Raw genomic sequence first — 27941 nt, 5'->3', positions numbered from 1 at the left:
CTCCTCTACCCTTTTCTTATCTCTAGGGCGAGCGCGGGGGCGGGGCCGCCGCCTCCCGAGCGGCAGAAAAGGCGGGGGGGGGGTTCCGCGGCTGCGCAGTGAGAGCCTCCGGGGCGAGGCGAGGCGCTGTTATGTCTGTGGCCGCGAAGGAGCAGCTGCCGCGGGAGGAGGAGAAGGGGAGCCGGGAGAAGGTGAGCCTCGCGCGGTGCAGGGGGGCGGGGGCGAGGGCAGCCCCTCTCTCCGGGCTTGGCTTGGGGGGGGGGAGGGAAGAAGCGCTTCCCCTCCCCTCCCCTCCCCCCCCCGCTCTGCCTCTTTTCCCCTCAGAGAAGCGCTGCTCTGTCAGGCGCCCGCCTATTTTGAGGCGGGGGGGGGGGAATGCGCGCAACTTTTACCCAACCCCCCCCCCCCAGACCAAGGCGCGGAGCAGAAAGAGGCCTCCGGAGTCCGGGCTGACGGCTCCCGGGAGCGAGTCGGTTCCGCTTCGCTTGTGGACGGGCGTCGCTTCCTGGGAGGGGAGGGGGCCGCTTCCTTGCGCCTGCCTGCCTGCCTGCACGTGTGGACGCGGCCGGCCCGCTTCCTGCGCGTCGTCCGGCTCCCTCAGGCGGTGTCTGCTTCAGTGGCGTAGCGTGGGTTGTCAGCACCCGGGGCAAGGCAAGTAATTTGCGCCCCCTAACCCGTGGATTGGCGCCCCCTAACCCGTGGATTGGCGCCCCCTAACCCGTGGATTGGCGCCCCCTAACCCGTGGATTGGCGCCCCCTAACCCGTGGATTTGAGCCACCTAACCCGTGGATTTGCGCCCCCTAACCCGTGGATTTGCGCCCCCTAACCCGTGGATTTGCGCCCCCTAACCCGTGGATTTGCGCCCCCTAACCCGTGGATTTGCGCCCCCTAACCCGTGGATTGGCGCCCCCTAACCCGTGGATTGGCGCCCCCTAACCCGTGGATTGGCGCCCCCTAACCCGTGGATTGGCGCCCCCTAACCCGTGGATTTGCGCCCCCTAACCCGTGGATTGGCGCCCCCTAACCCGTGGATTGGCGCCCCCTAACCCGTGGATTGGCGCCCCCTAACCCGTGGATTGGCGCCCCCTAACCCGTGGATTTGCGCCCCCTAACCCGTGGATTTGCGCCCCCTAACCCGTGGATTTGCGCCCCCTAACCCGTGGATTTGCGCCTCCTAACCCGTGGATTTGCGCCCCCTAACCCGTGGATTTGCGCCTCCTAACCCGTGGATTTGAGCCCCCTAGCCCTAACCCCCAGATGTTGCGCCCGGTGCGGCCACCCCCCCCCGCACCCCCTACGCTACGCCACCGGTCTGCTTCGTCCTTCCCCCATCAGGCTCCTTTTCTCCCGGCGCGACTTGGCCGCTCTGAAGCCGAAGCGAGGGCTGCGGGGCCTCTGCCTCGGAGCTGCCCCGCCGCGAGGCGCTTCTCGGGCTGTGCCTCCAGCGCCGGAGGGTCGGAGGTGGGTCGGGCTGCAGTCCGGACACGGGGCGAGGCGCTCGTAGGAAGCTGCCTTCTTCCACCATGCCAGGCCTCTGGTCTGCTAGCTCAGTACTGCTGGCAGGGGCTGGCCAAGGGATTCAGCCCGGACACTGAGATCCAGCTCCGAGGCAGTGGCGTAGCGTGGGGGGTGCAGCGGGGGCCGGCTGCACCGGGTGCAACATCTGGGGGTTAGGGTTAGGGGGCGCAAATCCACGGGTTAGGGGGCGCAAATTACTTGCCTTGCCCCGGGTGCTGACAACCCACGCTACGCCACTGCGTCGAGGGCCTTCTTGTGGTTCACTCATTGCAAGAAGTGAGATTACAGGGAACCAGGCAGAGGGCCTTCTTCGTAGTGGCACCTGCCCTGTGGAACACCCTCCCACCAGATGTCAAAGAGAAAAACAACTACCAGACTTTTAGAAGACATCTGAAGGCAGCCCTGTTTAGGGAAGTTTTTTTTTAATGTTTAATGCTGTATTGTGTTTTTAATATTTGATTGGGAGCTGCCGAGAGTGGCTGGGGAAACTCAGCCAGATAGGCGGGGTATAAATAATAAATTACAGTGGTACCTCTGGAAACGAACGGGAACCGTTCCGGAGCCCCGTTTGCACCCTGAAGTAAACGTAAGACACGACTGTGCGTCTGTGCATGCGTGGGTCGCGTTTTGCTGCTTCCACGCATGCGCGTGACATCATTTTGAGCGTATTTGCAAGCGGCGAAACCCGGAAGTAACACACTCCGTTACTTCCGGGTTGCCGCAGAGCACAACACGAAAATATTCATCACGAAGCTACTTCAACCCGAGGTATGACTGTATTATTATTATTATTATTATTATTATTATTATTATTATTATTATTTGGCGGAGGTTCCCTCCGAGCCCCACCGGGAGACCCTAAGGACTGAACTTCATGTATGCAAAGGAGATGGGCGCCTGATGCTGGAGGTGTCCGGTTTGGCCACAGTGACACGCTACCCTAGTGATGTCCTCTCTGTGTGGGGCTGCGCTTGAAAAGTGCAGCTGCCTCAAAGAGCTGCAGCCAGATTGTTATATGGGAGCAGACGACTTGCTAGAAAAAGCTCCCAACTGGCTGCCAGTCTGTTTCCGGGCACAACTGAAAGTGTTGGTTATGACCTGGAAGACCGTATTCCCTCATACATACCTGCCCAGGTTTGGAGATATTTGGGGGAGGCCCTTCTCTCTGTCCTTCCACCCTCACAGGCAGGCTGGGTGGGGATGTTCTCAGTGGCTGCTTCCAAATTTTGGGGCTCCCTCCCTAGGGAATCTAGATCAGCTCCATCCTTCTTTCCTTCCACCAGCAGGTGAATACTTTTCTGTTACAGCAGGCTTTGGGGAACTGACTGTTGTTAATGAAAGTACTGGTGCCCTGCTGTTTTTATTGTAATTATTGGTATGACTTTAATATATTTTATATCTGTATATAGTTTTAATTCTATCAGTAGTTTTTCAGTGATTTTTTTCTTTGTTTTTCGAGGTTCTTGTTTTTATCTGTAAGTCAGATTGAGTCATGTCAGAGAAAAAGGAGGGGAATAAACAATGCCAGTGAACTGCAGCCCATCTCCAGTCAGTTTACTTTTAAAATTTGTTATGCTTAAATGCAAAGAACTATTACCATCATGTTCAGTTTAGCCCTAGATCAGTGGGACTTCTTGTGCAATTCTCCGCAACTTTACTTGGAAGCAACTTCCACTGTTTTCAGTAATGCTTATTCTTAGGAAAGTGTGCATAGAATTGCAGCCTAAAATTTATTTTGTAGAACGTATATACCATTGATTGATGATAAAACCACACACAACCCCCCCACTCAAAGCTGTTGAATGCTAAGATTATGCCGTGCCCACATTTTTAATATGCCTTCATCTTAACATCAAGTCGCCCTCAAGTTGTTACCGACATTTTTATATTTTTAATAGAATAATGCTTAATAAATCCTTACAATACGTATTGTGGTTCCCCAGATGGTGTTGGACTGCACTGCAATTCCCATAATTGTTTCCGACTACTGCCAGCTGAGTGTGTTGGCTGAGGCTAATGGAACTATGATTCCAACAGCACTGGAGGGCTGCAGCTTTCCTATCCTGTTTGCCTGGGATCATTAATCATTAGCCTGCAGGCAAGATCAACTCTGAGTGAGTAGCATTGCGTACCACAAGTGGACATGCTGGAAACCAATCTGCACGTAATGTGAAGTGTTCCTAAATTGCACTATGAACTTCATGCATAATCTGTTGCTTATTCTGGAATAGAGTGTTATCTGAGCGGAAGCTGTTTCTTTTGTCCAGTATCCTCCCCCCCCCCCATGTACTCTGCAATATATATTCTTTTGACAACAGAATGTGCCTGGGCAGTTAAGATAAGTAACTTCAGAATAGCTGTATAAACCTTTTGGCAATTGAATGTGCTGACATGGCACACAGTCTACAGGCAACTCCTGTTTTGAGTGTGTGACCGTAAATGCTGGAGTTGTTTTTGGACTCGGAAGTGGGCAGGGTGGACTTATGTTTTAATTTTTTTGTTTTAAAATAATTTTTTATTAAGATTTTAAAGGTTACAGGGGAAAAAAAGAAAATCAAGGAAGAAAAAGAAAAAACAATACATATAAAAAAATCATCAAAAAACAGAAAAAAGAAAAGAAGAAATAAAAAACAAGTCAAACCTTTAACTCACTTACTTACATTCACTTATTTGCTTGACTTCCTCAGGCCTCCCATTTTTGTATTCTAATTCAATTAAATATTCCAGCAAATCCTTCCAACTTTGTTTTTATCCTAATAATTTATCTTAACATATTATAATTTTACCTTCTCTCTTTCACCAATTCATTTTTACTTAATCCTTTATATCCTTTCTGCTAAAACCACATAATTTTTTTCCCCAACATCTTTCTAACATTCCTTAATTTTACTTTAAATTTCTTCCACTCTTCTTCCACCAACTCTTCTCCTTGGTCTCGGATTCTGCCAGTCATCTCAGCCAGTTCCATATAGTCCATCAGCTTCATCTGCCATTCTTCCCGGGTGGGTAAATCTTGTATTTTCCAATACTTTGCGATGAGTATTCTTGCTGCTGTTGTGGCGTACATAAAGAAAGTTCTATCCTCCTTTTGCACCAATTGTTGTTGTTTTTTTATAATATTTTATTTGGATTTTTCAAACATAAATGCAAAAATAAAAAAACAGTATAACATATATCATAACATCTTTTCATAACATCTTTGGACTCCCTCACGCCTCCCGCTCCCATTTACATCATTGCCAATTCTTGCCAGCAATTTATCATCTTGTTTACACTCTTATATCAAATTCATTTAAATATAATCTATAAATTCTCCAAAAGGTTTATAATTTTTTCTCAAATTTACTTATCATCTTAATTCTCACTAATTTAGTGGTGCACAATTATTTATGATCTAGCATCCTTTCTTAGCATTCAACCAAATTACAGTATTTTTTAAAATAAATCTTGAATTTCTTCCAATCTTCTTCAACCCTCTCCTCTCCCAGGTCTCTCCTTTCGCACCAATTGGCCGACCATGCCCAAGAGAAAGGCCTCTGGTTTCTTCTGGAAGGTATATTTAAATACCTTTTTCATTTCATTATATATCATCTCCCAAAAGGTCTTAATCTTTGGGCATGTCCACCAAAGGTGAAAGAATGTACCTTCAACCTCTTTACATTTCCAACATTTATTGTTGGGCAAATGATAAATTTTTATAAGCTTGACTGGTGTCAAGTACCACCTGTAAATCATTTTCATTATATTCTCTCTTAAGGCATTACATGCCGTAAACTTCATACCTGTGGTCCATAACTTTTCCCAGTCAGCCATCATAATATTATGTCCAACATCTTGTGCCCATTTGATCATAACAGATTTAACCATTTCATCCTGTGTATTCCATTTCAACAGCAAGTTATACATTCTTGACAGATTCTTAGTTTTAGGATCTAACAATTCTGTTTCCAATTTTGATTTTTCCACCTGAAAGCCAATTTTCTTATCCAGGTTATAAGCCTCCCTTATTTGATAATAATGGAGCCAATCTCGTACCTTTTTTTTTAGTTTGTCAAAACTCTGCAGTTTTAATCTATCTCCTCCTTGTTCCAAAATTTCCCAATATTTTGGCCAATTTGCCTCCATATTTTTTTCAGAGCCTTAGCTTCTATTGGTGACAACCACCTTGGAGTTTTATTTTCAAGCAAGTCCTTATATCTTATCCAAACATTAAATAGTGCTTTCAGGGGGGGTGGACTTATGCACACTCCACTGACAACGTGTGATGACCCAGAACGTAACCCCCACAGAAAATGGGGGTTGCCTGTATATACATGTAACTTCAGAAGTGCAGGAAGCCCTGATCCAGCTAGGTGAGAGAAGTTAGGGTTTATTTTTTTTCTTAGAGTTTCAGAGCATGGAACAATGTAGTACATCAAACAAGCAAGAATATAACACAAAACAAAAAGAAAATCTAGCCAGTTAAACACTCCAAAAGGCAATAGAAGAAAATTAAATAATGGGTAGGGTGGAAGAGGAAATGGTAGAAGATTGAGATGATGTAACAGCTTTCCCCAAAATGTGTTTTGAGTTCAGAGGGAGGCTAATATGACCACCTGCGACATTAATAAGGAAGGGGAACCAAATTGGTTGAACACTCTGTCCGTTTGAGCCTGTTGAGCGCCAAGCTTCATAGGTCTGTTCCTCACACTTGGCAACATACAATATACGGTTATACCAGGCTGTAAAGTCAGATGAACTTGGAGGGGGAAAGGGATGCAAAATATTAATTAATTAGCAATTTGTCTGTTTCTGAATGGCAGCAGGCAGGCTTTTCTTTAGCCTAGACCTGCTACAATACTGAGAAGTCTAGTGCAGACATGACTAAGAATTTTTTGCCATGCTCCCTGTTGGTCCAAGCTCGTAGAGGCACATAGCAGCAGCAAATGTGACGACGTGGACGTGACCATACTTGTGCACACTTTTTGTACACACGGGCCACAGACATGCATACATATAGACAGGCGGTACTTTTATGCACTTTTATGTGCATACTGCATCAGCATTTGAAACTAACAGGGAGCCAGTCGCCTTTTGGAACTAAGGAGCGCCCCCTTGTGACCAAGTGGAGATAGATATCCTGCCACCACAGGAGATAGAAATCACCACTACAGGAGCGGAAGGGTAGTGTTCCTGACTGACTAAAACAGCTGAAAAGCTGTCACCAGCTATTGAGCTGTTGGCATTCCCTTTCATCGCTGCTCCCCTGAAGCCTTTTCAGGGCTTTTTCTCAGCTTGAACTCACCGAAACTCTAAGAGAACAAGTGAGGTGTTAATGGTGAGTTTTGGCACCTCTTTTTCTAGGAAAAGTAGCACTGTGCCTTTTGATATGCTGAAGAGACTCCCTTGTGGTACTCTTGGCATAAGTAAACAAAACTCTTTCACATGCTTAAATGGATTCCTTCTCACTTGGGAGTGGGGAGCAAGATGAACAGCTAACTTTGCAGGTAGCAACTGAAGACCAAAACAAACTGTCCTTCTTTGGTCTGTCCATTCCCACCCTCTACCCAGGATTCCAAAGGCTGTAGCAACTCATTTTTCAGCCTGCCTACCCTAACTTCTCCCTCAGCCCCTCTCTGCCTTTGCTCCGCTGTTTCGTTTCCGCACAGCTCAGCTTTCAGTTCCTTGCTTCTAGATAGACGACATCTGATTTTTTCACATTGTGATATACCTGTATCACTATTAAAAAATTCCTTCCAGTAGCACCTTAGAGACCAACTAAGTTTGTTATTGGTATGAACTTTCGTGTGCATGCACACTTCTTCAGATACCAAGAACTAGTGATATATCACTAGTTAACCATCGCAGTACAGTACACCAGTATATTACAATGTCTGAAATAAGGAGGGGCAGCTGGGCTGTAGAGGGAGGGAAGGTGCAGGCAGGCAGAGGAGCATCTTGGGTTTCCTCTGCCAAGGTCACCACAACGTAAATCACTCTCTGTGGTCCTTCCCAGCAACAGATCTTCACGCTTGCAAGCTCAAAAATTCTGAAACTGTTATTGCGATCTGAACTTCAGACCAGTTTCAGACAATGTATTGATACATCACACAGCCCTACTTATGGCTCTGATTTCCATCACACACACAAATATATATGATGGAACTTTGAGAGAGACCTCAGTTGAAGATCTTAATGCACTAAGAGTGGTGTGGAAAGAGGTCATCATACATGGGGGCAAGCAGTTTTGATAAACAATGTTGAAATTAATTTTAGCCCTTCTTTTGAAATAATTTTTTAAATAAAATTCAAATTAACTGTCCGCCAGTCCTGCATAGGCTTCTCTGAGATTGCAGTATAAATCTATTTTTTAAAAAATGATATTTATTACTTTTAAAACTTACAAAAAAGAAGAAAAAGAAAAAAGAAACAATACAATATAGACAATACAAAACACAACCTTAACATCTAAACACCATAAACGTAAACAAAACAAAACAAAAACAATTTAAAAACACACATCATACCTTTACCATAATCTTTCATTCCCTTGTTTCATTGACCTCCTCTCACCTCCCTCCTTGTATTCCACTTCTATGCGTTATCTCAGCAAATCCTTTATCTTAAAATATTTTTAATCTTATTCCCCATTAAATCTAATATACCTATTTACACTTAACCTCTTAAAACATTCCCATTAAGGCAAAAAAAAAAAAAATCCATTCCAAGATTTTTCTATCCCTCATTAAATTTTACAAAATTTCCCTATATAGACTTTAAATTTTCCAATCTTCTTCACCGTCTCCTCTTCCTGGTCTCGGCCTCTGCCAGTCCTTTCCGTCAATTCCATATAGTCCATCAACCTGGAGATCTTATGTCTGAGGCTCTTAACTCTTCTCCACATCCCTTCTGCCAATCTTCTTCATATTCTTTATGCTCCTAAGGAAAGAAAAAAAGAAAGTAGTTTTATCTTCCCCACCCCCAAGACCTGTTTTTGTTCAATTGATGCTATAATAATCCTCTCATATATTTTTCATGTATTGTTACTGCTAATGGTTACAAATTGAGATTGAACTCTGGTAAGTGCTCCTCAGCAGCAGTACCACAGTAAATAGGTGACCTGAAGGTTGCTTCCAAATAATTGCTATTCCTATCCCATCCTCCTAGCTGAGGTTTAACAGGTATGGAGCTGGTGTAGGAAACTATTGCTGATTTCTCCAGCCCTCTAAATTCCTTCTGCTTTCATTTCAGATGAGGTCTGTGTCTGTGGATCTAAATATTGACCCTTCACTACAGATTGATATCCCTGATGCTCTCAGTGAAAAAGACAAAGTGAAATTCACAGTCCATACTAAGGTAAGATGGCAGGGAAGAAGGATAATTAAAGTTGGGACAAAGCTACAACTTTGCCATGTTTAGTGACCGAGGTAACTTCTGTGAAGTTACAGATTAGTGAACATGGCTTGGAAAATAGCCTTACCTCATGTAAATTGAAATGAAAGCATTTTAATGCCAATTTTTAAAAGATGATGTGCTCTGTTTCTCCAGAATTATCTCTTCGGAAATCTTCCCTCTACAGTGGACTCTTGGGTTACGTACCTCTCTGGATATGTAATCTTCGGGTTGCCAAAACGGCAAACCCGGAAGTATTTTTCCGGGTTTCGCTGCTTGCACATGCACAGAAGTGCTCTATTGCACTGTGCATGTGTGCAGAAGCGGCGCCTCTGGATACAGATTCTTTTGACGTGCGTACGGACCCGTGGAACGAATTAAATCCATATCCAGAGGGTCCACTGTACTTTTTATTATATTTTATTTTTTCACTTGCTTCCATATACACCTACCGTAAATACCTCTTGTATTAATCAAGATTGAGCAGTGTATTGAAAACCACCTGAAAAGCCATATATCATGTTTTAAACCAATATATATATATATATATATATATATATATATATATATATGTATATATATATATATATATCCATTTATATAAAATTCAAAATGAACCATGGCCAAAATAAGCTGAGATTTTGTTTAAATTTTACAAAAGCAATATTTCAGGGATGATGTTGCTCATGGGTCATTTTAAGATACTGGTTTGGGGTTAAGAAATTTAATTAACTGGTTTTGAGTTCATTTGTTTAATCTCACTTTATATTCACACATTATATTACTGCTTTTAATAACATGTAGTAATTCAGATTTGATTTCAGTAAGGGGGGGCAAGATTTGGGACTTAGTCTTTAAATTTAAAATCAGTTCAGACTTTTTCTGTTTGTTTGTATCTTGACTTCTAAACAGTTTTTGATGGCAGTTGTGCTGCCTGCATAGATCTGAATATGGGATATGGTTGCAACAGCAAGTGAGGAAACCTCATAGTGGAGTTTTGTGTAGAAGGGCTGTAAACTCCATTTCTGGCATTCAGAACAAATTCCTGATCTCTTGTCTCAGAATACTTTAATTTTACACGTGTTTCTTTACACCTGGCTCCAGTTGGTGGCTCTCAGGGTTCTAGTTAAAAAAAAAAGTAGATTCTACAAACCTGAAGTCTTCCCCCATGCTCCAGCTTAACAGTCTCAAAAGCCTACACTACTTACTATTTTTATTTTTTGTATTAATGAGGTCCAAAGGAGTAACTGATTTCTGCTTTCAGACTACACTGCCAGTTTTTCAGAGCACAGAATTCTCAGTTACAAGACAGCATGAAGATTTTGAGTGGCTGCACGACACATTTATTGAGACAGAAGAGTATGCAGGACTAATTGTAAGTACTTACAAAATCTGATTTAAAATGCAGACATCTTTGCTAAACAATGAAATTGCAAACAATTAATTCTGTGGTTTCTGATTTTTTGTTTTAGAATTTCATAGTACTGATTCTTAATCTCCAGTGTATATTGATATATATCTGTAGCCTTGAAACTCATTTCAATGCATGAGTGGGGTTGCTATGGATATTTCAGTTATGCTGCAGTTCTGTACCCACTTAACCTGGGATTAAACCCCATTAGGTTCAGTGAGACTTACTTCTGAGTTTACATGGGTAGGTTGCACTATTAAGTAACCACATTTCAACTCTTTACAGTAACTAATTTTGAGTTTATCAAATAATGAAACCTTACTGAGGGCAGCAAGATGATAATTTAATGAAGTAGTGATACTTCATTGGTGGATCATTGTGAAATTGCCTCCAAAAGGAGATCTGAGAAGAGTCAGAGATGTGGATCTTGCTGAAGTGCAGTTAAATTCTGCTTTATTTTGCTAATCTTTTAATTGTGTGGTTTTGAGTTTTCTCCAGTTTTTAAAATAAATTTAGTTGTACTATTGTTGGTTTGGATTTTTTTTAGCTTGTTGGTTTTATTGAAGACTGAAGTAGTTGAGAAATGACATATATGTTTAGCAGCAAGGGTGTGTGTATGCTTGTGTGTGCTAGAGTGCTGTTCTCAAAGTTTCAGCTCCGAGCATTTGACACCCCTCAACAAATGCTCCTATCTTTTGTGCGAGGGGTTCACACAAAGGCAATGAGATTATTGTCAGGAGTTCACACACTTCAAATTTCATCATTTTATTTAAATTAGACATACAATACAATACTACTTTTTGGAGATGCAGTTTTGCATTTACTTGCAATGTGCTACGTCTCCACCACTCTCTATCCTCAATCTCCGTCCCACCAGATCTGTAGCTACAGATTTGCCCTTAGAACACTCTGAATACATTGGTCATATTTTAGTTCATTTCACATCTTTTCAGCATTTACACTGCTGTTCTATAGCGAAATATTGTTATACTATACTGTACCTAAGTTATTTATTTTTTACTTTAACAAATTATATACTACTTAATTACAGTAGGGGGACGCAGGTGGTGCTGTGGGTTAAACCACAGAGCCTAGGACTTGCTGATCAGAAGGTCAGCAGTTCGAATCCCTGTGATGGGGTGAGCTCCCGTTGCTCAGTCCCTGCTCCTGCCAACCTAGCAGTTCGAAAGCACGTCAAAGTGCAAGTAGATAAATAGGTACCGCTCTGGTGGAAAGGTAAACGGTGTTTCCGTGTGCTGCTCTGGTTCGCCAGAAGCGGCTTAGTCATGCTGGCCACATGACCCGGAAGCTGTGCACCAGCTCCCTCGGCCAATAAAGCGAGATGAGCGCCGCAACCCCAGAGTCGGTCACGACTGGACCTAATGGTCAGGGGTCCCTTTACCTTTACATTTAATTACAGTAGGAGACACAATACTGTACAATGAAACTAAATATGACTAATAGCTATTATTCTATTAATTCTATTAAAAATGAATAAAAATGTCTTCAGAAAGCACTGGAAGCTCAACAGAGAGGTGGCTTTTCTGACCTCAGCTGGAAGGTATTTCCATAAAAATTAGATGTTTGACTTGCAGTGTTCTTGTAGAAATTGCTAGACAGTAGAAATTACTGAAGTTCTCTTTTTGGACAAGGAGGTTCCTAACAACAGATATTTTTGTCTAAGATTCCTCCAGCACCTGCAAAGCCTGACTTTGATGGCCCCAGAGAGAAGATGCATAAGCTTGGGGAAGGAGAAATGTCTATGACAAAAGAGGAATTTGCCAAATTGAAGCAAGAGCTGGAAGCGTGAGTGTGATCATACTTAACGAAAAGACCCTCTATATCCCATGTAAATGTTTGCTTGCTGACAAATCTATACGAGTGTAAAGAAGGCTTCTGAACTGTCAAGACTCTACAGGTTAAAACGGCCTAGTAAGTTTTCTGAATTTGCATTGTCTTCCCACTCCTCTTAGTGGTTTGTTAGTTTAGTTTAGTTTAGTTTAGTTTGTTGCATTCATATACTCCCTTTATTCTAAGGACAATATATAGCCCTGGATAGTTCAGTTAGTTAGAGCATGGTGCTGATAATGTCAAGGTTGCACGTTTGATCCCCTTATGGGACAGCTACATATTCCTGCATTGCAGGGGTTAGACTAGATGATGCTTAGGGACCCTTCCAACTCTACAATTCTATGATTTTATCCTCTCAGCAAACCTTGTGTGCAGGTTTGGCTCTGAGGTAGTGACTGGCTCAAGGTCACCCAGTGAAAGTCCAAGTGCCAATGGGGATTTGAAGCCAGTTTCCCCAGTCGTAGTTAAAAGCTCATGTTATTTAAATCTGTTTATACACCACTATTCAGACAATTTGTCATTTACAAGCTTAAGAAAACTTATAACATAATTAAACATTTCAATAAAGTTACAAGACATGATAGCAGTCTGTCATCCAGTGTTTGTGAAAGGTTGGGGTAGGCAAATTCACCAGTCTCCAAAAAGAGAACAGACCTGTCCTGGTAGACTATTCCAGAGCATCACAGCTGCTACGAAGAAGGCTCCTCTCCTGTTTGAGGGTAAGCTAGGCTTCCCATAAGACATGTTTCAAAATAGGGCCTCCTCAGAAGATCGCAAGTGCTGGGAGAATTTGCACATTCTCAGAGATTACTAGAACCAAGTTGTTGAGGGTTTTAAAGTTAAGAACCTGTGCTTTGGATTAGGCCTGGAAATCAACTTGGGATCCAGTTTGAAGGCAGAGTTGCTATTAGTGAGAATGCCATCTGTCCAACTAGCTGGTAATCAGTCTGTTCTGGAAAGAGTTAATACGCACACACGAAAAAGAAGAGATAGGGAGCCTGTGGCTGTCCAGACCTTGACAGACTATTCTGACTGGATCAAATTAGGAATTGAAGTCAGCAGCGGAGGGCTACAGTTCCCCCATCCCTGCCTTGAATGATCTGGTTTGTAGACGCTTTGATCCAGCATTGTCATTGAAGACAGATATGTACGGTGGCTTGTAGCACCTTTATCAGCTTAGTGTCACAGTCGATCTATCAGCCTGTCATGACAGAAAGCCTTGCAGTATTTTTTTAGTGGGATTAAAGGGTAGTTCTTAAGTCTGAGAGGTTGAATACTGATTTAAAATATCAAGATGGGGTGTATGTGAAGAAGCTAAAGTTCATATCTGGATACAAGAACCAGTGCTTTTTTTCCAGGGGGATGCAGGGGTACCCTAAACATTTTGTGAATCTAAGTTTGGCCTCATTGAGGGGCAGTATCTCAATATGAGTAGGAAAATGAGAGTACCCCTAAACATTTTTTTAGAAAAGAAAAGCTCTGACAAGAATTGCATGTGATGGAAGTCATCCAAGTTCAGCAAGGGAGATGAGTTTGCTGTGAAGGAGGTGCCCTTGGTCCTGTTTCTGGGGATGGTCTGTAATTCCAGTCTCTGGCTATGCGTGTGGTTCTTACTGCCAGATCGGGACCTGTGCACACAATTCGAGGTATATGGTCATTGCAGCCACTGATGGTACTGTTGGGTGGAAGAGTGGCGTCTAATCTGTCATCTAAAATGTAAATAAGAAGTTATGGCATTCATCAGTGAAAGCAATTACAGTCATACCTTGGTTTTCGAACAGCTTAGTTCTCAAACCTTTTGGCTCCGGAACGCTGCAAACCTGGAAGTGACCGTTCCAGTTTGCGAACTATTTTTGGAAGCCAAACATCCGCAGCCTCCAATTGGCTGCAGGAGCCAATTCTGTGTCCAATCAGAAGTCGTGCTTTGGTTTCCGGACGTTTTGGAAGTCGAATGGACTTCCGGAACAGATTCGGTTTGACTTCCAAGGTACAACTGTAACTGACTGCAATTGGCTGTGATTCCTGAGGGGCAGATGACACTTTGGGTCCTTTCCAGCTCCTCGATTCTATGCAAGAAGATAACCTGCATTGCTTGTATGCACAGTCCACTATGATGCAGGTGCACCTTAGGCCGAAGTGTGCACAATGTGGGGCACATTTTTTCCCATTCCAATATTATTTTTCTTCCAGGGAGTACCTTGCGGTCTTCAAGAAAACGGTATCGTCACATGAAGTCTTCCTTCAGCGAATTTCTGCCCACCCTCTTCTCAGCCAAGATCACAACTTTCATGTCTTTCTTGAGTATGATCAGGATGTAAGGCACACCTGCTTTTCATTTATTTACACTATTTCTAAACCAGCCTTCATCAAAAATATCCCAGGATGATTTACAGATCATTACCGTATTTTTCGCCCTATAGGATGCACGTTTTCTCCTCCAAAAATGAAGGGGAAATGTGTGTGCGTCCTATGGGGCAAATGCAGGCTTTCGCTGAAGCCTGGAGAGCGAGAGGCGTCCGTGCGCACCGACACCTCTCGCTCTCCAGGCAGCTATCCGCAAGCCTTGCGCGGATCTCCCCCCGGGCGCGCAAGGCTTGCGGGCGGCAGCCTGCAGCGCGGAGCACGGGGCGCCCTTTGGAGGACGCCCCGTGCTTCGCGCTGGTGTCGGCAAGCCTTGCGCACCGGGGGGACTCCCCCCGGTGCGCAAGGCTTGCGGGCGGCAACCTGCAGCGCGGAGCACGGGGTGCCCTCCGGAGGACGCCCGTGCTTCGCGCAGGTGTCCACAGCCTGCCGCCCGGCGGGCGGGGCACCCTGAACCAGAGCACCCCACACGCCGGACAGACATCCGCAGCGTGGGGAGTGCTGCAGGACTTCCCCGCAGGGCTCCCCACGCTGCGGATAGCAGCCTGCCGCCCAGTGGGCGGCGCGCCCTGAAGCAGAGCGCCCCGCACGCCGGACAGACATCCGCAGCGTGGGGAGCCCTGCAGGACTTCCCCGCAGGGCTCCCCATGCTGCGGATAGCAGTCTGCTGCCCGGCGCGTGGGGCACCCTGAAGCAGAGCGCCCCTCGCGCCAGGCAGACATTGGCCAGCCCACAAGCTCGGGGGACAGTTGGGAGGCGCAGCGCCGCCATCCCACTGTTCCCTGACCTGGTTTTGTGGGGAAAATAAAGGAAATTTTTTTTCCCTTCATTTCCCCCCCAAAAAAAGTAGGTGCGTCCTATGGGACGGAGCGTCCTATGGGACGAAAAATACGGTAAATTAAAACATCAAAATTCATAATGAATAACAGCATTAAAATATAAAATCAAAATTCTTCCATTTAAAACAATCCAGACAATTACAAGAACCACTGAAAGAATCAAGCCCCAAAAAAATCCTGTCAAAGGAAGGCAAGACTGCATTTAAGCTATATACAACTTCACATTGCTTCCGTAAATAACACCTTTTTAACTTGAGGACAGCTGAACTATGGAACTCCTTGCCACAAGTAAAGTGCTGTGGCAAAGAATTCAGCAATTTTTGAAACGGGATTAGAAATAATAAAATTATGTCTGTAGTTGCTGATTGAATATGCCAAACTCCACCAGCCACAATTTTGTAACTGGCTCTGTTCCTGTAGTGCCAATTTGTCACACGTAGACGTCATTAATAGCTACTACTCTAAAGTGGGCTCTGTGGGTAGAATACTGGAAATGCATGGGTTAGAGTATGGTGCCAATAGCACCAAGATCATAGGTTTGAATTCCAGCATAATGAATAGGATAGTTTATCACTGCCTAATGTGTCTCTTTCCATATCTCTCTTAGCTAAGTGTTCGGAGGAAAAACACAAAAGAAATGTTTGGTGGCTTCTTCAAAATTGTGGTGAAGAGCGCTGACGAAGTTCTGTTCTCTGGGGTTAAAGTAAGAGTTCTTAAAGCTAGATTATCTCTTGCATTATTTTCCATAAATCTGTATGCCTGCTTACGTATACTGTATTACTGGCATTTAAAAACCTTTATTCCAGTTGCTCTCTTGGATTTTAATTGATTTCATATAAATGCTGTTGTTGTTTTGAACTGCTTTTATATTTATTTTTTAAAAATCTTTTTATATATGCAATTGTTTTAACTCCTTTTTCGTATGTTAACTGTTTTATTGTAAATCACTTCAAAACTTTCTGGCATGAAACTGTGCAAATTGCGTTGCTAAGAACAAACACGTAGGCTCATTCTTTAGCAATGGAGTGGGTTGGAGGGGGGGGGCAAATCGGGGGCTCCAGGACACCATGAATTCAGTACTACTGTGAGCACTCCTCCATCCTATTTTTGGAGGTATAGACATAACAACAGTCCTGCTGGATGAGAGCAAAGTGCCAGCACTTTCCTTTCCACTGTAAAGTAAAACTAACTTATCAGGATTTTTTTATGGGGTAGGGAACAGAACTGAGGGAATGGAGATTGCTTGTGCAGTGAACCTATCAGAGCAGGACTTTTAAAGTGTTTTTCTTTTTTTAAGGCTGATTAGTTTGAAAAGATTTAAGTAACTTTCAGGTAAAAGGGGGTTGGGGCTGTCGTAATCCTGCACACGTACACATGATGTTCACTTGTTTCAGGGAAGGCTTAAAGTAGCTAAATATTTTGTAAATGATTTCAAAAGCCAAGCTCGTATTGCGTTCCTACTAAAGAGGGTTAATGTGAAAGTAACTCAAGCCTAATTTTTGCGTTTTCTTGGTCAAAACACTACCTTAATCATCCGAAAATCTCTTTCCAGGAAGTAGATGATTTCTTTGGACAAGAGAAGACATTTCTTATAAACTACTACAACAGAATCAAGGATGCATGTGCAAAGGCAGATAAGATGACAAGAGCTCACAAAAGTAACTTTTTTACCTATAGAGACACTTAAGAGTATTTTCTAAATACTGCTCAGTTCAGAGACAAGACTGAAAGTGTTTTGTGTTCTTTCTCAATAGATGTTGCAGATGACTATATTCATACTTCGGCTTGCTTAAATAGTCTGGCTGTAGAAGAACCAACTACCATTAAAAAGTAAGTCCATGCCATTCCTCTTCAAAAATTGCAACGATTCTCAAACTTTCATTGTACACAGGTTGTACATTGACAATAAGGGCATTATTATTATTATTATTATTATTATTATTATTATTATTATTATTATTATTATTTTGTCACAGTGACAAAGGCCACTAAGGTTCAAAGTAAATGTAACGTGTCAGATTCATCATCTGCTATCCTGATAACTTTTTTATTTTATTTAAATGGCAGCAGGACATGTTAAGGGTGACGCAGTTGAGACATCCTGTATAATTAAGCCAAACCTGAAAACAATATTAAAGGGAAATTAGAATTCAGAATATTAACTTTTGGTGCCTTCTGTAAATTTGATTAGTTTTCATGCTATTTCCTTTTATTTTTCTGCCTTGGATTTTCACTTTCTGCATTTCTTTCCTATTGATTCTTTTTTGCTAGTAGGTGATACCCATCTTAGGGAGTTATCCAACTGTACTGTTTCACTAGGACAAGAACTTTCAGCTGTTCAAGAGAAGCATCCCCACTTCTCCCTGTGCTGCCACCCCCTTCCAGCTTGACCTTTGAATCTATTGCAGGGGTTCCCTCACCTCTCTGGAGCAGATTTACAGGGCGTGCAGGGTGAGGAGAGGGTGAAGAATTTCCATTGCACAACTAAGAATCCTTACACTAGCAGAACTGTTCGGTTGGATACTGTCCCATGTCATATTCAGCATAGACCTATTGATTTCAGTGGGTTTTTTCTGAGCATGATGAATGTTGATATCACCTAGTGTCTGTAAATTTCTCTGTTCTTTTTTTGTGTCTTAATACTATTGATTTCTCAACTGGCAGCTAGCTGCTTCTGCTCCCTGTATTCTGCTGTTCTTACCCTCTCGTGTAACAGCAATTGACTCCTGTGGACTCATTGGGCTGTATTCAACTAAATTGTTGCCCTAGCAGAAACCAGTGTAATGATTCCCACTAGGGTAAGAGGACTCCCCTTTCTTCTCCTTGCCACCCACACCCTGATCTGCTCTGGAAGGTCTTGAGAGCCCCCAGAACAGCACACAGAGCGAGGAGAGGAGAGAACATTCCATTGGGCAAGCAGAAATGCCTGTACTGATGAAACTATCTCCTTAGCACTACTTTGAATGCAACCCCTTATGGTATTTTTTGCTGCCAGTAAAAGGTAAAGGTAAAGGACCCCTGCACGGTTAAGTCCAGTCAAAGGTGACTATGGGGCACGGCGCTCATCTTGCTTTCAGGCCAAGGGAGCCAGTGTTTGTTCACAGATAGCTTTCCGGGTCGTGTGGCCAGCATGACTAAACCGCTTTTGGTGCAATGGGACACCGCGACAAGCGCCAGAGCACACAGAAACACCATTTACCTTTCCACCACAGCAGTACCTCTTTATCTACTTGCACTGGCATGCTTTCGAACTGCAAGGTTGGCAGGAGCTGGGACAGACCAATGGGAGCTCACCCTATCATGGGCATTCTAACCGCTGACCTTCTGATCAGCAAACCCAAGAGGCTCAGTGGTTTAGACCACAGCGCCACCTGCTGCCAGTACAGTGCTATTCACTTGAGTGTGCTGTCACCTTCTGATACAAAAGTGTTCTGAAACTCAGGTTTAAAATTTTGCAAATGTACAATTGCTGAACATTCTATTCCAGATCCATGTATGTTTCTAGTTCTTTGCACCAGAACAACACCAGCCCTCGTTCTTTTTCTATGGGGTCTCCTTTTTGGGCCAGTGGGCACATCTGGAATTTTGAGAGAGTGCTGTGGGCTCCAGTCACAAAATGGCTGCAGTGGGGGTTGTTGCCTAAACCAAAATGGCTGCCTTAGGCAAGAGTAGAACAAGAGGCAGGACTACCGAATGGCACAGGCATGCCCCATTGCCCCACTCCAATCAATTAGGGGGAGGCACGACATCAGGCATTTTCCCTCTGTTCAGAACAGAAGTGAAGGTGGGTGTCCAGTCCTGGCATCCAATGAAAAGTGGACATGTTTTGGGGAAAGTGTTCATTGTAGGAGAGGGGAAACCAGTGCTAATAGGGACTGAGCATGAAGACCAAATAGTCACTCATGCGTTGTGCACTTTTGAGGCTTTTGGGGGGGGACACTGATGCCTGTGGGCGCCATGTTGGCAACCTAGAAGTTGTCTTCTAGTACTATATTATCTTCCTCAAGCATAATTCCTGACTCCTCTCTGTTGGACTTGTTTATAGTGATGAAAATTGAGTTCCCTCTGGAAGACTCTGCTAAAATTTCATTACTGCCTAGCAGGATGCAGTAGCATGAATACATTTACCAGATTATCCAGTTAATATGGTGTGGTAGCTTCTGTTGGTCAGGAATGTCTGCACATCTTGTCTTTCGTACAGCTTCATATCTCTACTGTTAGTACCTCCTTCCTTGCCCTGTGTTCTTCTGTGTCGTCATAACTGGAGTCTTACGGAACAGGCCAATCTGTTCAGGCAGGTAGAATCAGAATCTAGTCTTATATAAATAAGCCCACAAAAGTTACTTGCAGTGCCATTTCTTTTACATGTCTGCTAAGGGGCTAGTAGCCTGTGTCACACTGCTGGCCATAGAAAAGTGGGGAGCACTCTCCTTCCCAGCCAGTGTGGAAACACAGACTAAAAATATTGCTTTCCTCCAGGTCGACTGGTGGAGGTGATCCAACGTGGAGGTTTCTATCCTGGTTGTGGAGGAAAGACTTTCCTCTACAGTTAGCACAGAAGCCAAATAGTTTGGCAGAGGAGGCGTGGAGCCAGGTCACTGCACCTATGAATTTAACCACTAACTTGGCAGCCATAGCTGATGTGGCCCAACTCCTTGCCCCAGTGCAGGAGGTTTGCTGCTAATATAAAGCTATTGGTGTGAGTTCAGGGTTTGGGAGATACAGTTAACATTCTCTTCTCACCCTATTCCTCCCCAGGTACTTGGTGAAAATTTCTGAGCTCTTTGAGAAACTCCGGGTAACTTTTAATTTATTTTATTTTTTATTTAAAATATTTATATCCCACCTTTCCCCCAAAATTAATCCAAGACAGTAACATCCCTCTTAAGAGCAATCAAAACATTTAAGATTGTATTGTAAAACATAAGTAGCAGAAAGCAGAAAAAGCAGCAGAAGACAAAACAAAAAACTACAATTGGCACATGTCATCAGTATAAAACCATATGGGTCAGATGTCTTTCTAAAATGGAAGGTATTTGCCATCTGACAAACAATTGTAAGGGAGGGGTCAGCATTCACTTCACCAGGAGGGTCTTCCTCTGAGAAAGCCTCTCCTTAGACACAGCCTGACGGACTGCGCTGGTCAGTTGGGACACACAAGGGGGCATCTGACCATGATAATAGTGCAGAAAACAGTACCTTTAGTATCATTAGCCTAAAAACCACAGGCCAGTTCAACTAAGAAGGTGCTTTAGCAGGTACCAGCACAGCAAACTGACTCGGGGTGTGTGTGTGTCGGGGTCTGGAGAACCCCCAGAACAGTGCCTGGCAGGAGAAAAGGGGAAAATGTTCTATCAGCAAGCTGAAGTGCTTACGCTGACAGAACCATTGGAAAAAAAAGTGTAACGTTCAATTCCTCCCCATAATGGATGTTAAAGATTATTGCACCCTGAACCAAACTGAGTTTCCAGACACCTTTTCAAAAGAAGCCCCACTTAGAGTGGGTCCAGTAAGAGTATTCCAGACAAGGTGTAACTAAGACATGTGTTTTCATGGCCAGATCTGTAGTTGGTGCACCAGCTTGCGCTGGGCAAAGGAATACCCACCGCAGCTGTCACCTGAACATAATTTGTCAGAGTTGGGTCCAAGGGTATTCCAAAATAATAACCTGTGTTTAGTGCCACACAGCTTGAACCCCTGTTTCTAGAGCAGCAGTTCTATTGAACTCAACCCTACTGATGTGCACATCATCTTGTGTTTCTGCATGCTGGATAACTTTGTTGATTTGTTGGATTATTGGGGAAATGTGTGGGGTAATAAGGTTTAGCAGCTACAGTGCCATAAAGTTCAGTATGCCTGCCTGCCTGCTGACACAGAGCACCATAGTTATTCCTGGATTAAGCTTCATTTGTTAGCCTACAGGAAGTCCATGGATGGCCCCAGGCACTGATCCAGAATCTCAGCAAGGTTGAACTTTGAGGCACCCTATAAGCAAATGACCAAGGTGTAAAATAGAAGTTCCCCAGCACTACTGTCTAGAACAGGCTTCCTCAACCTTGGCCCTCCAGATGTTTTTGGCCTACAACTCCCATGATCCCTAGCTAGCAGGACCCAGTGGTCAGGGATTATGGGAATTGTAGTCTTAAAACATCTGGAGGGCCGAGGTTGAGGAAGCCGGGTCTAGAATCATATCCTCAAGTCACTCCTGTGTCCTTGTGTGGGTCATTCAGCAGGGCAGCCAAGGTTGTTTCCATTCCTAAGCAGCCCAAAGCCAAATTGAAATGGAACTATTTATTCTGCAGAATTTAACTTTTTTTTTCTTAAAGATGCTACAGCCAGTATGCACTAAATTTTAAATTGTTTGTCTATACAGTAATTATGTTTTCTTCTCCATAGAAAGTAGAGAATCGTGTTTCTTCTGATGAAGATTTGAAACTATCAGAATTACTAAGATACTATATGCTCAATATAGAAGCAGCAAAAGTGAGTCCTCTCTGAACGTTTTCTCCAGTACTTACACTATGAGAACAATTTGGCTGAACTTTGTACCACAGTTTTGATAACAATGCATTAACATGCTCCACATGATCGCAATCTGAAGGTTGAAATGGTACCAAGATAATGGGGAGACTATGTTCATTGTTGATAGGGTACATCTTTTTGTCATTGAGGTTCAGAACTTCTTTGGCTACTCCTTAGACCAATTGCCACACCTGGAGTTCACGACCTTATTCATCTGCTTCTGATGAGAAACTTGCAGCCCTTTCTGATTCAACTACAGTGGTACCTCGCAAGACGAAATTAATTCGTTCTGCGAGTTTTTTCGTCTTGCGAATTTTTCTTCTTGCGAAGCACGGATTTTGGAAAAGCTTCAAAAATCACCAAAGTCTTCAAAAACCTCAAAAAAGGCTACCACACCGCGTGCTATGAGTTGCTCCTCAAAGTCAAGTCGCAACTGCACCCTCTGAATGCACCCTGGGTATTAACGGTTTTAAGAAAAAGGAAACAAACTTGCAAGACGTTTTCGTCTTGCAAAGCAAGCCCATAGGGAAATTCGTCTTGCGAAGCAACTCAAAAAACGAAAAACTCTTTCATCTTGCGAGTTTTTCGTCTTACGAGGCATTCGTCTTGCGAGGTACCACTGTATATCACTAATCATGAAAAAATCAGGAGGTTGCAGTGCTCAAGGCCAACTTATTGCTTCCAGCATCCCTGAACCTTGGCCCTGCTTGCTTGGACTGATGGGAGATGGGAGTCCAGCATCATTTGGAGGGTACCACATTGGGCACCATGGACCTAGATTGGCAGGCTTGTGCTAAGGAGATAAGCTTCATATCTCTGCTTGGCTACGATTCCTGAAATGGTTCGAAAACGGTTCGAAAAGCAAGGCGCGGCTTCTGATTGGCTGCAGGAGCTTCCTGTACTCAATCGGAAGCTGTGTCAGACGTTCGGCTTCCAAAAAATGTTTGCAAACTAGAACACTCACTTCCGGGTTTGCAGTGTTTGGGAGCCAAGCTGTTCAAGAACCAAGGAACCACTGTAATAAGGTTTATCTTTAACTTCTTCAAAAGCTCTTTGTTCATTTTGGGGTGCTTCTTGAGATATAGATCAGGCTGCATATCTGTATAACATGGGGTGTAGCTTTGAGTTAAATTCTCTGAGCAAGAACTGTTCTTTCTTTCACTCAACCTATTCAGGATCTCTTGTACAGACGTACACGGGCCCTTGTGGAGTATGAAAATTCAAATAAAGCTTTGGATAAAGCTAGGTTGAAAAGCAAAGATGTCCAGTTGGCAGAAGCACATCAGCAAGAATGCTGTCAAAGATTTGAGAAACTTTCTGAATCTGCAAAACAAGGTAAAACCACTTCAGGACACCACATTAAGGCAAAGCTTTGCAGTGGATGTGCCTGAGATGTTCTTCCAGAGTTTTTCAGTCTAGAGTTTACTTGCCTTGTAGAAAGATGTAACTTCTGCTTGTGATATGCAGTCAGGGTGTTCATGACTTTAATCCCTAGCAATCAGCATAGGGATAAACATTGAAATTGCTCTGAAGTGATGGGTGGGATCTCATTTTTCTGCATCAAGTTCCACAAGCAGCATCTGAATCGTGGGGATGTCAAATGGAGTCTGGTCCCCTCAGTAACTGTGTCAAGCATTACAAGGGCATGATTTGTCTAAAAGGTGAGGAGGCAGGAAGCTTATGAATTCTTTAATGGCCTCCCTACCACTTTCCTTGTAATTTGAACACTGACCAAGAGTACTGGATTACCCAATGGGCAGACTTATGTTTTGCAAAGCAAAAAAATGAGTTTGTTTGGGGGTTTTTTGAAGCAAAATGACACTTGATATTCCCCCCCCCACCCAAAAAAGAGAAAAAAAAAAACCAAACCAGCTGCCGTGGGAAAAATCAGAACTTTGTTAAGACATCCTTAAATACCACTAGAGTTTTATATTATGCTTTAGTATTGTTTTTGTTTTGAGTAACACATAAAGGTGACTATAATAATGTCTGTTCTTTGGGTCTCTAAAGGTTTGCCCTACTGAGCAAGAATTGAAAATAAAACCCCACCTGCTTCCCCCAGTATATTCCACATGTACATGCTCTGCCAGCATTGAGTTATTTTTATGGATGAATTTTGTTGATTGGTTTGATTGCTATTTTCCCTTTCTTTACCTCTACAGAATCCTTCTAAATTTATTACTAAGGCTAACACTAAGAGTTTGGGACAAGTATAAATTAACTTCATCCCAGACTTTTGATTCAGTCTACAACCATTTTGCACGGGGGTTCCTTTCATGGCCCCCGCATGCATTGGAGGAACACATATGAGCCCGCCCTGCCCCCATTACGCCCTTTTAGCAACGTGTTAAGTAGCATTTTCAGGTCACTTCCAGGTTTGGCACCATGGATACGTCCACGATCATGCATCTTTCAGGCACACACATTCATTGGTCGCTGCCTGCATTTCCCTTTCCATAGTGCTATGGAAATCTTTTAGAAAAACTGGGTATTATTTGGAATAGATATATATCAGCATGTTTGGCACTTATTTATAGTTTGACAAAATGGGTTAATTCAGTTACCAAGTTTCTCAAAGGACATAAAACATTTTGCTGCCTGTAAAAGTTACTCATTCCTGTTGGCAAGTACTCAACATCTTTATGCTAATGATTTGTTCATGTGTTTGTCATTAAACTCAATTAAAATGACAGTGGTTTAAGCTATTGGAGCATTAACCCTACCCAAATGAATTATTACACTAATGGAAGTCCATGTGTGTTAGGTTCTGGCATGCAGGTGTTCTTCTGCAGCGGCAGCACTCTTCTCCTACCCAGCCCATCTGTAATGCATAGGGTAGACGCTTGTTGGTGTGTCCACCCCCCCCCCATTTGTGCCTAATAATGAAACTGAAAACAATTCTCTCCCCACTCCATTAGAATAATTTTCAGATTATACAAAAATATTGCAGTGGTTTAAAATTATTTAAGACGATAAGCCCCCCCCCCGAGTCCATCTCCAAGTGATTTAACGTCTCTGTTCTCCCAATGGCAGAACTGATCAACTTCAAACAGAAGCGAATAGCAGCATTTCGTAAAAATCTAATTGAAATGTCTGAGCTTGAGATCAAGCATGCAAAGGTAGGTGTTCTAAAGTAAGACACTGGTTGGAGGCTGCCTTAACTGTAGAAAATACTCCACAGTATGCATTTGGGGGCAGTTCAGCATATTTGTCCTTTGAGGGCTAGCAAACAAGCCTTTTGCAATATGAAGACTGTTCAGGTGGGGGGGGATTGCTAATTAAGTAGGTTGATTTAGATTAGTGTGTTTTATGCTGTCAACCAAAACTTTCAATATCACTAAATAAGCCCTGAAGTCTTTTTTTTTTTTGGCATGGTAAAACTTTTCAAATATGGACAGAAAACTTGATTAGACTTGTTTCAAAGAACTACTGTGCCACTGCTTTTCTCTGGGTGCAGGGAAGACTTGTATATGTCTGAATTGAGTACTCTGACCTTTAAGGACATTCTCATAGAGCCTTTTATATGAATAAGAGTCAGCTATGAAATGGCATGGTTTGTTTAGGAGGAGGGACTACTGGAGCATATAATTAAGAGCAAGGTGCCCAAAAGGTTGAGAATTCACACTGTGTAGCCATATCCAGGGGGAGGGATGTTTTGCTCTTATTCTTATACAGAAGACCTACTTCATGTGTCTACTTAATTTTAAAACCTCCACACAAGTGCATGAAGCTCTTTCATGTCAAAACTCAGGAAGGTGAAGGTCTGAAGAAAGGAGCCTTCTATACTCAAGGCTTCCCATGCAATTTTGAGACATACAGGAGAATCCCAGTGTCCGACCATACACCTCCACACAAAGAAAGCTTAGTATGCTCACTCATGATCTATCAATGCTTGGAAAGTTCCTTTTTAAAAGAATCTAGTTCTGGTACATCCTGTCCAGACAGGAACTAGTTCCAGTTTATCCAAATGAACCTTTAGTCTTAAAAAGTTCATCCTCTGCAAAAGAAAAATCAGCCTTCAGATCTTATAAGCCGCTGTGATGAAGTATAAGGTCTGACAGTGAAACAGAGGTCACAAACAATAAGTTGTCTGACAAACAGCATACCAACAGGTGGGAGGGGAGGGAGCGAGAGGAAGAGAGAAGGAGGCGTTTTTGCGTCCTCCTTACTTTTTGCTTTCGCTTATTTATTTATTTATTGTTTCCTGCTTGGCAGGGGGTTGGACTCGATGGCCCTTGTGGTCTCTTCCAACTCTATGATTCTAAGCTTTCCCCCCAATTGGTTTCCCATACCAGAAAAGACTTACCCTGTTTAATATGTTTCAGCCACACAGCTGTTAAAGGCATAAGGCATCATTCACTTTGTCCCTGTTTCTGTATTACTTGTTGCAAGTTGCTCCTGTTGGAAGAGAGCAAACGGCTTCAGCAGGGAAGATAAAGTAAACCCCTCCATCTGATTGTTTAGAAACAGTGACTTAAGACATTAGCCACAGCAGCATCTCTATCTGGCTAATAAAGTCATACCATGTTGCCTCCACACTTTGTTTCCTAACTTTCTTTACTGATGCTCGGTAGTGTTTTTTTAAAAAAGTAACAGCTAAGAGTTTGGCAGGGGGAGGTATTGAATGTGAAGATGAACTAGAAATCATTCAAAGTTTTGCACCAAAATGAATTTAACCCACCTTTATAATATTATTTATACCCTGCCATCTGGTTGGGCTTCCCCAGCCACTCTGGGCGGCTTCCAACCAAGTATTAAAATACAGTAATACATCAAACATTAAAAGCTTCCCTAAACAGGGCTGCCCATTAAAAGCTTCTCTAAACAGGGCTGGTAGTTGTTGTTCTCTTTGACATCTGGTGGGAGGGCGTTCCACAGGGCGGGTGCCACTACCGAGAAGGCCTTCTGCCTGGTTCCCTGTAACTTGGCTTCTTGAAGTGAGGGAACCGCCAGAAGGCCCTCGGCACTGGACCTCAGTGTCCGGGCAGAATGATGGGGGTGGAGACCCTCCTTCAGGTATACTTTAGTTCACCTGGCAGTTATAGTATCTGCATAGGGCTACAGTGTTGAGTTTATGTATACCATACTGACTTCAGTATTTCAGATAACAAGAAAAGCACATTGAACGAGACTATTTGAAAATACATTGGATGATCTTATTCTGTGGTTAGGTTTGATGGCTCCCTGTCTCCTCCACCTAACGGACTACTTTTTTTGCCTTCCAGAATAATGTTTCTCTCATACAAAGCTGCATTGAAGTTTTAAAGAAGAACTGAAGGCAACTTACCTGTGGGGGGTGGAGTGAGGAAGGCACTTGGAAATTGCACTCAAATGGCTGCATGGGACTCTGTTTCTAGCTTGGTTTCTCTATACCACCTTTTTCTGGCTAAAAACTTAACCAAGCTGACACTAATGCATTGATCTCAATGATTAAAAAAAATGTATTACATATAGATTTGCTTGAATTTCCACTGATGTGTTAAACCTCAGGGTAAGCAAACAATATGTGTATGAGTTTGATAACTGGTAAATTACTATTGTGGAAGAAACTGGTTTATGGAAAAATGCCTTAGCACTGGAAATGAGTTTGTGCAGTGGAAGATTTGAAATTACAATCTGTCATGGTGCCTGTTGCATATATACCATAACCCAAACATCTCTATTTCCATGTGCAAATGACTACAGCTAATGCTTTACAGTTTTATAAGGAAATGCATTAACATTAAATTTCATAAACCTCTACTGCAATATTTTTGATTCACTGTGTATGCACTCTTGAATACAAAATAAATGCCTACTCTTGATTTATGTAGCATTTAATTGATGTGGAGTCTTCTTTGCTCTTGCAACAGTAATAGACATCTATGTTCCACGGCTATTTTACATATTGAAATGTGCAGTGCAACTCTCGTTCCACTGGCTGAAGCGACTTTATTTGAGTTTATTTGATTTAATAATTGTATTCCACTTTTCCAACAACAAAGGTGGCTCACAATAACCACAATAACATTAAAAAACAAACATTGAAATCACAATAATAAATAGAAACAATGATTAGGTAAAGGGG

At 43.0% G+C, this 27941-nt stretch overlaps 1 protein-coding gene across 1 annotated transcript; it reads left to right on the top strand.

Moving 5' to 3' along the window:
* The first annotated feature begins 59 nt into the window (after positions 1-59).
* On the top strand, positions 60-27689 carry SNX5 (sorting nexin 5). Its single transcript, XM_081872809.1, has 13 exons — positions 60-191; positions 8750-8854; positions 10155-10265; positions 11986-12107; positions 14343-14466; positions 15960-16055; positions 16905-17010; positions 17107-17182; positions 20111-20150; positions 21749-21835; positions 23050-23209; positions 24908-24993; positions 27100-27689. The coding sequence occupies exons 1-13, from the start codon at positions 132-134 to the stop codon at positions 27148-27150; spliced, it is 1224 nt and encodes a 407-aa protein (XP_081728935.1). The 5' UTR covers positions 60-131; the 3' UTR covers positions 27151-27689.
* Positions 27690-27941: the final 252 nt, after the last annotated feature.

Source organism: Podarcis erhardii, assembly GCF_964252035.2.
Source record: "Podarcis erhardii genome assembly, chromosome: 8".
Taxonomy (NCBI): Eukaryota; Metazoa; Chordata; class Lepidosauria; order Squamata; family Lacertidae; genus Podarcis; species Podarcis erhardii.
Note: the sequence above shows the minus strand (reverse complement) of the source record. Positions and strands in the feature narration are given on the sequence as shown.

What these genes read in the sequence shown, in the direction of transcription:
- SNX5 (XM_081872809.1), top strand. Translation starts at nt 132, where the DNA reads ATGTCTGTGGCCGCGAAGGAGCAGCTGCCGCGGGAGGAGGAGAAGGGG. An exon ending in TTGAAGCAAGAGCTGGAAGC is followed by an intron (nt 12,108 to 14,342) that starts GTGAGTGTGATC and finishes TTTTTCTTCCAG; the next exon opens with GGAGTACCTTGCGGTCTTCA. An exon ending in TCAATATAGAAGCAGCAAAA is followed by an intron (nt 21,836 to 23,049) that starts GTGAGTCCTCTC and finishes CAACCTATTCAG; the next exon opens with GATCTCTTGTACAGACGTAC.